Source organism: Lagenorhynchus albirostris, chromosome 12 (genome assembly GCF_949774975.1).
Source record: "Lagenorhynchus albirostris chromosome 12, mLagAlb1.1, whole genome shotgun sequence".
Lineage (NCBI taxonomy): Eukaryota > Metazoa > Chordata > Mammalia > Artiodactyla > Delphinidae > Lagenorhynchus > Lagenorhynchus albirostris.
In genome coordinates, this window is record NC_083106.1 from 53,415,147 (window position 1) to 53,427,188 (window position 12,042).

The 12,042-nt window shown below is 34.1% G+C and overlaps 1 protein-coding gene across 7 annotated transcripts in view; it reads left to right on the forward strand.

Annotated features, from left to right (window-relative positions):
* HACE1 (HECT domain and ankyrin repeat containing E3 ubiquitin protein ligase 1) overlaps positions 1-12,042 on the forward strand; it is a 94,974-nt gene that overhangs the window by 62,433 nt on the left and 20,499 nt on the right. For 6 of the 7 annotated variants that reach the window (XM_060167787.1, XM_060167790.1, XM_060167789.1 and 3 more), the window contains 5 exons: positions 2,109-2,220; positions 2,312-2,409; positions 2,592-2,679; positions 6,772-6,921; positions 7,431-7,627. In XM_060167787.1, coding sequence (XP_060023770.1) covers positions 2,109-2,220; positions 2,312-2,409; positions 2,592-2,679; positions 6,772-6,921; positions 7,431-7,627 — 645 coding nt within the window. Of the gene's footprint in view, positions 1-2,108; positions 2,221-2,311; positions 2,410-2,591; positions 2,680-6,771; positions 6,922-7,430; positions 7,628-9,096; positions 9,721-12,042 lie in introns of those variants that run through there. The other variant, XM_060167791.1, reaches the window with a different exon arrangement.

The window sequence follows — 12,042 nt, forward strand, 5'->3', positions numbered from 1 at the left end:
AAACCATGTTTATCAAACTTCAAAGCCCATATTTAAATACATTAATTCTGTGTAATATTTTTTCTCTCCTCTTTTACCTAAGTTTTAGGAATAATCAGCATTAAAATTTCAAGCACTTAACATTCTAGCCTGTGTACTAAAAATGAAATATTTTATTTATATGACCAGTAATGAATATAACAACAGCAGTGTTTTATTCAAAATGTGGAAAACTGCTAGAAGTATGGACAAAATTATACATTTAACTTTGGAAAAGGGAGCATTTACTCTCTTCTTATTGAAAGAACAGACATTAAAAGGCAAAAATTAATCTTGCACCAGTTATTTTCATAAAAATATTTTTATTAAGAATTAATAAAAAGATATTTAAGTCTTTTGAAGAAAACAAATGTTTAGTTTAGCTCAGATGAAGAAATTTACTGGTATCCTAAAAATTGCATGAGAGAGAACCTCTTTGTGGTGTTGGACATGAATCGTATTTATCTCTTGAAACTTTTGGCTTTTGTGGTATTGCACCACCCTGGTTCTCCTTTGACTTTTCTAGCTGTGTGTATCATTTGCTAATAAACAAATTCTCAATCCTGACCTGTGATCATAAACTTCTCTGTTCTTGGTGTTTGTCCCTGTATCTTTAATCTCTTGAACAAGGGACATTACCTTGTCTCCCATTTCAGCTTTGTTCATGACTCTCTTTCTAATGTCTCAGCTGCAGAACGTTCTAGTATTTATTTCTAAGCTCTTAGTAGTTATATCCTAAGTAACCTTAAATTCAGAACATATAAAACCTCGTTCGTTGTCTTCCACCAGTGCCTTCTAGGAGTGGGGTAGACGGTGGTGGTGCTGGTGTTCCCCCTCTAAGCTGTTTCTGATTTTAAGTTCTGCCCCTAGAGATCTTTTACTTTTCTTCTTTATTCAGAGGAGTAATGTCTTTCAGATTTACTTCATTGTTCTTCTTTCCTACCATGACCAGGACCGTATCAGTCTATACGTATTATTTCAGCTGCTGCCTAGATGGCCTCCCTTTATCCTGGTACTACTCTCATTTTAATGAGTGCATTTACCATGCTATTCCTCTGGCCAAGTATCTTCAGTGGCCACTGTGTCTTTTACTTGATTCGAAGGATCCATAATTATGTCCTTGATTTACTTACAAAAACTTCTTTCAATATGTGTAGGGTTGTGCCGGCGCCTTCACTGCATCTTCCGCGGAGTCACAGTTTCTCATTCTGAGCCTTTTTCCTTGTCTCCCTTAGCCTGGTGTGCTTTCTTTTCCTCCTGCTTGAGCAAGACCTACCCATCTTTAAGTCCTGGTTCAGACCAGGACCTCATGAAGCCTTTGTACTCCACTTATCCGCACAGTCTCTGAATTCTTAGTGCACTGTGGTCTGTACTTCACTGTTTAGAACTTGATATCATTATGTGTTATATTGTTCCAATGTTATTCTCATCTCTTTAAGTGTATTAAACAGTTTTCAGCAATGAAATTTTTACATTTTACACATCCTAGGTACTCAATAATACTTTCTGGAATAAAATTACAAATCACTTACAGTTTGCATATCTGGCAAAAGAACAAAAGGTAGAGACTTTATTTACTGTTCACGAGATCTTATTCTTCAGTTTTTAGGGTGGAGGAAGGGAAGAAAAAAGGGTAACAAATTCCTTTCTAGTTGCTGCATATATTCAGAGGATGGAAATTACAATTAGCCATAAAGATTATTTTCATAGAAAATTAAATGAACATGCAACGTAATTTTTCTGGATGTGGAAATTCATTCTTACAAGCCTTCTTGGGTTTAAAAGAAATTGAGAGTGTGTTCAATTGTATGCCTGATATTGAATTCTTTTAATTTATCAAGTCTTTTCTGTTGATAATATAGGGAATTAAAAGAAATATGCTCTCTAGGTAGTCAAAGTGTTTCAGCTCAGATCTGCCTTTTTGTGAATAGTGGATGCAATGTCAGAACCTTATCTAGAACTACTTATTATAAATAAAGGTCTAAGAATGATTATTTGTAGAAAGGGCATTTAGCATGCTAGTTAAGTAAATCTGACAGTTAAGTGACTGAAATACTGCTAACATATTTCACTGTTATTTGTTGGGGTAGCCATTTAAAGATCGCTGTGAATGGTTCTATGAACATTTGCATTCAGGACAGCCAGATTCAGACATGGTGCACAGGCCAGTGAATGAAAATGATATCCTGCTAGTTCACAGAGGTATGTTTAACAAAGTGATGTGTGTGTGAGGCACAAAATACTAGTTATTGTAAATTTTAATATGTAAAATTAACCAATGCTACATATTTAGATTCTATTTTTAGGAGTAGCTGTGAAGTTGTGTCAAAAGCAAATTGTGCAAAGCTAAAGCAAGGAATTGCTGTACGGTTCCATGGGGAAGAAGGCATGGTGGGTATAAAAATAAGTGTTGTCAAGATCACTGTCTCTAAAAGATTGAAATGCCCTTCAGTAAAGTTTAATATTTAATTGATAATGGAAGAAATTTAATATAATTTTAATGTTATTATTATTTAGAAAAAATTTTCACCATATATTTCTGTTGATACTTAATCTTATTTTCTTGAACTCAGGGTCAAGGTGTTGTGCGTGAGTGGTTTGATATTCTGTCTAATGAGATAGTCAATCCTGATTATGCATTGTTTACCCAGTCAGCTGATGGTAAGTTGTACAGTCTAGATGACTTTTTCTGTGAGTTGTCACATTTTCAGACTACTTCAGTGCATTTTATCCTTTGATTCCTATACTAGCCCTGTGAGCTAGGGTGGTTGGATATTCCCTTTTCATAGAAGAGGAAATTGAAATTCAGGGTTTTTGCTTATGTTAGCAGTTAATGAGTGGTAGGATCTTGAGTGGAACCTGACTCAGCCTAGCATTCTTTCCTCTGAACAGTTGGTTCTCAAATGCTTGTCTCAAGGACTAGTGCTGGCCTCAAGGAAGTTTTCATCAGTTCTTTGTATAAAATAAAACTAAATTTATTCAATTTAAGGATCGTCCTTTAGTCTACCTTTCTTGAGTTAAAATTTCCTTTTATAAAATCATGCTAGTAGATGAACTTAAAAAAAATACAAGTCCGTGTTGGAAAAGTTAAAATTTGCTAACCCTATTTGAGTTTCCAACTCTTAAAAGTTATTGGTCATTAAAAACAAAGTCTAGAAATCATGGTGTGTTAAATCTTAACTTATAATCTGTTTGTTTATAGTAACTTTGTTTTCAGCCCTTTTAAAAGATTAAGACTTGGTAACTAAAAAGCTCTTATTTAATCATGTAATGCAAATAAAAACGTCATTGAAATGATGTTTGCTACCTACTGAATTGTCATTTGATACGCTAAATGGCAATGGTTACCACCTCATTTGTATAAGATATACCTGAGAGTTCTTTAACTTAATAAAGACTTACATCCAAGTGAAGGTGGGATTTCAGTTTTTAAATGCTTTGTTCGGTTGCTTTTATTTCCTGAAAAATTTTTCTTTCCCAATGTTTAAATTCTCCTATAAGGAGAGAATGTCTTATTAATTGTAGTTTCCTATTGTATCCAACCAAACCAGCAGCAAATCTCCATTGAATAAGAAGGATGACTGTATGAGAGGCAAGCGGGGGTGGGCTGCAGTGATGCTAGAGAACTGCAGATATTCACCTATGTGATGGGCTCCTCAGACACATTCAGTGTATTTGAAATTATTTAGGAATATGGGACTTCCTACTTTAATTCTGTAACCTTTGATTCTTTGCTCTGAGATGAACTTAGTGTCTTCGTGATTTTACGACAAGTATGATGAGGCCCTAGTTTTTTAGGCCTAATCTTTGCAGCAAGATTTAGCATTAAAACATTGTATTTTAGATTTATTTCTTTTCTTTATAGTCACTTATTCTGAGTTGTTTATTTAGTTTCATATCTGAAAAACAGATTTGGTGTGGAATCATTAGTTGAGGTGCTTATTCTGCAAATTTATGGCAGGTAATATGATGAAGCACATAGACCATAGTTTCTGATTCGTCCTTTTTGTGAGCCATGTATGTCTTCTCTTTGGGGCTGTAATATTAATAAAATATAGATGAAATATTTTCATGTTCTTACGTTTAGTTGACAAGAAGAAAATTACATATAGGGTTCCTAAATGTGGGGAATGTTTGGATAGACCTAATGTATGTAGTAATTTCTTTAAAACTTGCTTTCTAATTAAATTAAGATGCTTACTATAGAGCAATAGTAGTGTAGTAGAGTGGCTAAGAGTTTGGCCTTTGGCACATTCCACTGAATGTGCATCCTAGCTCTGTCCCTTTTTCTGCTATGATCTTGATCCAATAAATGTAGTATTTCTGGACCTTGATTTCCTTATTTGAATATGGTGATAACCTATGTTTTGTAATATAGTGGGAAATCAGCTGTTGTGTAAAAATGGTTAGCCCAGTGCCTGGCACATAGAAATCAGAAATAAATATTAGATGCTATTATTGTTATTTTTTAAAAAATATTTTTAAAAATTAATTTTATTTATTCTTTTTTTTTTTTTGGCTGTGTTGGGTCTTCATTGCTGCATGTGGGCTTTCTGTAGTTGAGGCGAGCAGGGGCTACTCTTCATTGTGGTGCACAGGCTTCACACTGCGGTGGCTTCTCTTGTTTCAGAGCATGGGCTCTAGGTGCGTGGGCTTCAGTAGTTGTGGCACATGGGCTCAGTAGTTGTGGTTCGCGGGCTCTAAAGCACAGGCTCAGTACTTTTGGTGCACGGGCTTAGTTGCTCTGCGGCATTGTGGGATCTTCCCGGACCACGGCTTGAACCACCAAGGAAGCCCGATGCTATTATTACTATTCTGTGAAAATGATATTTTCTTATTGAATAGGGTTTTTCTGAGATGATGAAATGTCACAGTTTTATTGGTTTTGAACTTAAAACATGACATAAACTTTATATTCTATCTTAATTCACTTTCGAGCTAAAAATTATTAATTTCCTGAAGACCTTTCCCCCCGTGTGTTTCCTTTTTTTCTTTTGACTTCTCTGTATCTATTCTTTTTAATAACCCAAATTTCCCAGAAAGTACTTAGAGAAGGAATTATACACAGACCTAGGGGAGGAAATAGGTAAAAGTATTTCTGATTATTCTCAGAATATTGTATTTTTGGAATAATGGTTATGTTTGTCTTTGAAGTCTTTCTTCATCTCACAAAACTTTGTTTTGACTTTTTTTTTTTTTTTTTTTGGCTGTGCTGGGTCTTCGTTGTGGCATGTGGGCTCTCTAGTTGTGGTGCGTGGGCTCCAGAGCTCGCGGGCTCAGTAGTTGCGGTGGGCGGGCTCTCCAGTTGTGGCACGTGGGCTTAGTTGCCCGCAGCATGTGGGATCTTAGTTACCCCACCAGGGATCGAACCCGCGTCCCGTGCATTGGAAGGCGGATTCTTAACCACTGGACCACCGGGAAGTCCCTGCTTTGACTTTTAATACCCAATCTTATATCATGACTGGGAATGATTCTCAAAAGGTACTTAACAGTGGATGACTAGCTTCATGTGGCCCTTTTAAGTCATTCAGCCATAAGCTTCCAAATGTGTACCTTGTATCTAAGTAAACTTACTGGTCATGGCAATATAGTCCAGTGCCAGCACTGATAAATCAAAGACCAGCAAAGCACAAAGAGTTAAAATATGTATGCTCAATGGCCAAACATTTCACTTTCCAATACTTTCACTTTTCCTTTGTTTATTTATTTTTGATGCTATTTCATTAGATTTATCAGTCTTTCTTTTTGCCCAGGTGCCTAGAAGAGAAGTAAATAGCATGAACTCAGTAAATATTTGTTGAATGAGTGAGAGGTAGTGGTCACACAGAAAAAATAAGGAAGGTTATTTAAAGTTGAGATCTTGGTATTAGGTTTTTCCATTGCACTACATTTTTGGTTTTGAGACTTTCTTATTGTGGTAAAATATACATAACGTAAAATTTACCATTTTAACCATTTAAAAGTGTACGCTTCAGTAACATTAAGTACATTCACCACTATCTTATTTCCAGACTTTTTTTTCATGTAACTGGAATTACCCTCCATTGCACTAGAGTTTGGCAATAGTCAATAACTATTGCTAATGCTGTTTTTACTTTTATACCTCAGTGGTACTTATTCAAACTTGATTATTTGTCATGAGGAAAATAGTTGTACATTTAAAAATTTTAGTTATTCTCTTGTAGTGCTCAATTCCTTAAGGAGCAAAATGGTAGTGCATACCTGCTATGCTGGGCATGTACAGGTGAATGAAACAATGTCTGCCCTAATTCATAGCCTAAGTAGTTATTTCCACACTGCCTGGGAAAACGTGTGTGTGTGTGTATGAATTTCTAGGATCTCTCTGACACCTCTTCCAACTACTTTCAGTGAAAAGTATTCTAAAATTTTCTCTCTGCACGAAGAGTTATTCTGATAAGTATGTGTGAATTAATGATTAGTATTTCCAATTCCACTATTGTGTGTATGTATTTCTAGGATCTCTCTGACACCTCTTCCAACTACTTTCAGTGAAAAGTATTCTAAAATTTTCTCTCTGCAGAATGACTTATTCTGATAAATGTGTGAATTAATGATTAGTATTTCCAATTCCACTATTAAATATTCCACAAAGAACTTTCTTCGCTGAAGAACGTTTATACATAATGTAACCTTAGCTTTGCTGAAGTTGTATGTGAACTAATTTACCTGCATTGAAATGATCTCTCTTATGCATGGTCTTAAAAATAAATTATTTTGTCTTTATTTTAATAGGAACAACTTTTCAACCTAATAGCAACTCCTATGTAAATCCCGATCACTTGAACTATTTCCGGTTTGCTGGACAGATCTTGGGATTAGCTCTGAACCATAGGCAGCTGGTGAACATTTACTTCACGAGATCATTCTACAAGCACATTCTTGGTATGGCTCCATTGTTATTTCCTTAGGCATTTATTTAAAGTGTTTTTCTTATAGGCTCTAGCGAAAATTAAGTAGATAAATGGTGGCATTTTGGGTGAATAATTTTTGTTTTGATTGGAGACTGTGTATGTAAGGCATTTGGGGGCCTGAGGGAGAGAAAAAAATAACCTACATTTTTGATTAAAAAAAGTTTTTTTTTCCATTTTAGTGTGTGTATGTTTATGCTAAAAATGCATTTTAATATGAATATACTTAAGAGAATTGGCACTTTTTAAAGTTTATAATAAGTTCCTGAATAGCTGTTTCAAAGAAAGGTTACATTGTAGAAATGTAAGCTTAAATTTACAGACTTCCAAATTCAGGAATTAACATTCATTTAAATCATGCTGTGAATTGGATTATATTTTGCAGTTTTACAGAGTATCTGTAGAGGGCAGTATTTCACCATTAAACAGATAAGGAAAGGCAGAAACATTTAGAATATAACTGCTGTATGTTTGCATTTTTAGGTATTCCTGTGAATTACCAAGATGTGGCATCCATTGATCCAGAATATGCCAAAAATTTGCAGTGGATTTTAGATAATGATATTAGTGATTTGGGTCTAGAACTAACTTTTTCTGTTGAGACTGATGTGTTTGGAGCAATGGAAGAGGTGCCTTTGAAACCTGGGGGTGGAAGTATTCTTGTAACACAAAATAACAAAGTAAGTATTTGAATTTTTACCTTAGCCATTGTTTGTAACTTACCCCTGATAGTTTGCTAATTACTCTAAGTCTCCTGGCACTAGCCAGGAAAACTTTTACTGTTAGACTTTTGTAACATTTATAACAGATAAAATATTTAAATTAACTAAACCGTCAAATACCAGACTTCGAATTATAAAGGATCATTTCATTGTTGTGTTAGATATGCTGAGGCAGTTCCTGAAGCAGCCTAGAGCATAGTTCAGTTGATTGTGTAAGTTGGGCATCTGCATATCAAAACATTTGATTAGAAATATAAACTTACATCAATATCATATTTGCACTAGATCCCTATTTCATGTTTTAGAAGTACGATATTAATAGTTCCAATAGAGAGAAGAAATCCCAGTGTTTAAACTTTGTACACACTTTTGGGATGCAGTAAATTCTACGGGACCTCTGAACTTGATCTTTTTTTAACTTTATAACTTGATTATTTTTATTTATTATTATATCTCCTGTTTGTACATATTTTTTAAAAACTTGGTGCACGTTTTAAATTACACTGTTGAAAGTTAATATTACTTTAATATATAATACAGCTTTATTTTATGTTTTGATAGATTATGTAGGAAATTGGGAGTCAGAAAATCTGGTTTTGGAATTCCAGTTCTATCACTTACCAGTAGCAACTTCTGGTAAAACAGGACTAAAACCTTTTTCCTTTCCTTTTATTGGATTATAATTCCAAGACAGCTTCAGAATCAGCTAACTTAAAAAGTATGTCCACTGAATCATTTTGTAGACTAGAGATATAGTAAAATGTAGTTTGTTTTTTTTTTTTTTTTAAAGCCAAAAGACTTGGCTGTGTTTTAACCTCTTTGAGCCTCAGTTTTCTATTCTGTGTGCTTGGGATAATAATACCTCCCATACAGAATTGGTACCAGCATTTTTTAAACTGATAAACACAACACAAAAGTTAGTTTTTATTGGATAGTTTTCTATAAAAATAGGTTCCTAGGTTTCACATATCTATAGGAATGAAGACCTAAATTAAGCTAGGTAATTTTACCTTTTGAAACTTAGATACTTTACATATTTAAAAAAAAAAAGAAATTTAGTTTATGAATATAAAATCAGGACCTGAGTTTTTGTACATTTATACTTAGTGAAGTTTTAGTCTACCCTCTCGTTTTACACATGAGGACACTGAAGCCTGAAGAGTTAATGGTAAAGCTGGGGCCAAAACCCAGGTCTCCTAGTTTCAAGTATAAGGTTCTTCATCCTGTTAGTAAAAGTAATCACACTGAGGTAGATCTTACTTGATTTAATATAATGAGTCACGTTAAACTCTGGAAGATTAAAATAGTAAAATGCTTAAAATAATTTTTTGAATCTATATGAACTTGCCAGTGAATGGAAATTTTTATAAAATCTTCTAATTATTAGATTGTCCACCTCATAGTGCATTTATTATTTTATTTTACAGTGGCTACCTCCTCTCAATTAGGGGTAATGAAGTCATAAAATCTTCATTATAAGCAAGTGATTGCTTTTCATGAGAGAATCTCATACATGATTCCTATCTGTGAATACACTCTCTGGTGATTGGATTTGTCACTCCTCTCAGATATATGAAAAGTGGAAAGGCTCATTAACAATTGCATGGTAGATAGCTATATTTATACTTGTATCTCCTAACAGCCTCTCTTCCATATGACATGATTTTTGTTTAGATTTTTAAAATATGTATTTTATTCTTTTGCATTTGTGTTTTTGTATTAAAATCTAGAAAGAAGGAAGATATTTAATAAATAATAACAAATAAGAATACACTTATATTGAGGCTTGATCGTGAGTCTAGCCTGAGGCTGGAATATTGCTATAACATGAAAGAGCTTGGATGTTTTGTTTCTAAGTTTAGCACGTTTTTATTTAACTATATTATTGACATTGTTTTGTTAATGACAGGCTAACTTTGATGATGAGGTTCAGTAATATAGAGGTAAAAGCAGGATCTCAATCATTAATATGTTAATTCTCAGCTTTTGTTTTTCTGATACAAACATTTCTCACAATAAAATGAGCCTCTCATTTTTCTAATATTACTAGTAAAGGTCAAGTGTAATTGTATATCAAATTGTTGATGCTTAAGCATTTAATGTTTGTGCAATAAGCAACCTGATTTTTTAAAATTAAAAATCTTTAAAAACATACTAACATCTTAAATTGATCACTTGATTTAGAATTGTTAAATTATTCAATTTACAAATAAAATTTTCAAACCGTGTTCTTTAGAGGTGTTATTGTTATATTTTTTTTTTTTATTGTTATATTTTAACATACATTTCTGTCATGAACTTTTTCTGTTACTCTAGGGTCAGCCTTTTACTTACTTAACTTTAGGTATAAAGTTATAATTGTCACATTTGGCATCAACGTCAGAATTTCTAAGCATATTGAAGCTTAAGTGACTTGCCAAGCATGTTAGTAAGAAAAAGTCGATGTAAGCTAATCTCCACATGGGGGAGTCATTTATTCCTAAATTTTATTGAAAGGCTTTGGTAATTGTAGACTGAAACCAAATAGATAAAATACCTTTGTTTAAAAAGAAGTATATTAATAAATACAAGTAATGTAGGCAGAACAGTATATATTCCATAATTGAAATAAAATTCTCTTTTAAATTCAATTTTATATCTGTCAATGATTTGTTTTAAAATCTAGAGGAAAAAATAAGATCACTTGGTTTCACTTTAGAAAATGGCTGAATTACCAGGAGCTGAACATTTACATTTAAATAGTATTTTCAGCATTTTTAAAAGTTTTGCTTTAACTTTTCACTTTCACTTTTAAATTCTTGACCAAACGATAAAATTGTGGAACCATAAAACCTTAAGTTAGGAGTGACATATTTTTGCTAGGCCTTCAGTTCTAGCTCTTAGTACTGAAGAGTAAGCTCCATGGCTTTTAAGTGTTAACAACACTTTTACCATACTAATCATAAAGTTCATTAAGTCTGGGAGAGAACAAAATGGGGGGGTGAGATGGGACAGATATCAGGGAATGGAGGAGGTGGCATGGAAGTTGAGTTATAGAGGAGAAGCATTAAGTGGTCAGATAGGAGTGAGGAAAGGGAGAAGGACATGTTCTGGGCTTATAGAAGGGCACAGAGATGGCAGAGCATGGTCTGTTTGGGGAACCACAGGTAGGTCAGAGTTGTAGATCTTAGCGTAGATTGCAAAGTAAATGAGTGGGAAAAGATAAGGTGGGAGAGGTAGACAGGGACCAAATTCTGAAAGACTTTGCATCCACAATTAGAAATTTGAAAATTATTCTGAAGGCTTAGGGATGATTGCAGATGCTGTAGAGGGCACTGACATGACTGAATTTATGTTTTTTAAGAAAAACAACACCAATCTCAACTTGGAGTGTGAAAAATGGGTTGAAATGGGGCAATATTGGAGTCAGGGCAACTGATAGGTGATTGTGGCGTTGCTCTGGGGAGCATGCATGAGTGATTTTATAAGACAGTGGCAGTGAGGATGGAGAAAATGAGACATCTTTTGAGGATGTAGAATTTGTAGAACATGGTAATTAGCTGTTTGGGAAGGTAAAAAAGAAGAAGGACTCCAGGATGAGCCACTTAGGTGGATGGGCTCTAGAATGATGGGGGGTGGTGTCATTCTCCTAGTCATCAACCTCATCACATCAGTTGTATTCTCTAGTGATGATAATAGCCACTGCCTATTGAGTACTTTGTGTATATTTCATTTATTCGAGTTGTGCTCTTTATGCATTTCTCATTTACTCTAACAGCCTTTTGAGATAGTTATTTCTATTCATTCAGTGTGGGAACAGCTTTAATAATAAAAGCGTCTTACATGTATTAGGTGTTTATAATGTGCTAGGCACTGTTAAAAGTGCTTTATGTGTATTAACTTACACTTAAACAATCCTATGAGGTATAGATACCCCTTTCTACAGGTGAGGAAACTGAAGCATAGAGAGGTTAAGTAGCTTTCCTCCAAATCACAAGACTAATAAGTGGTGGTTTTGAATCCAGACAGTCTATAAATTTCAAGCCTGAGCTTGTAACTATGACACTATATTTCTTTAGAATATAGACAGTCAAATAACTGTCTAAGGGCCCAAAATTGGTAACTGTTAGACCCTCAGTTTTAATCGAGGTCTGTATGGTTGTGTAACTGCTGGGCCTCTCATATACTAAGGCACTGAATATGAACAAGGTAGCAAATACAAATTTAGTGTGTTTTCCAAATTTATGGTTAGCAAAGGGCAAGGATGGGGAGGGAGGGATAAATGAGGAGTTTGGGATTAACAGATACATACTACTATATATAAAATAAACAACAAGGACCTACTGTATAGCACAGGGAACTATACTCAATACTTGTAATACCCTATAATGGAA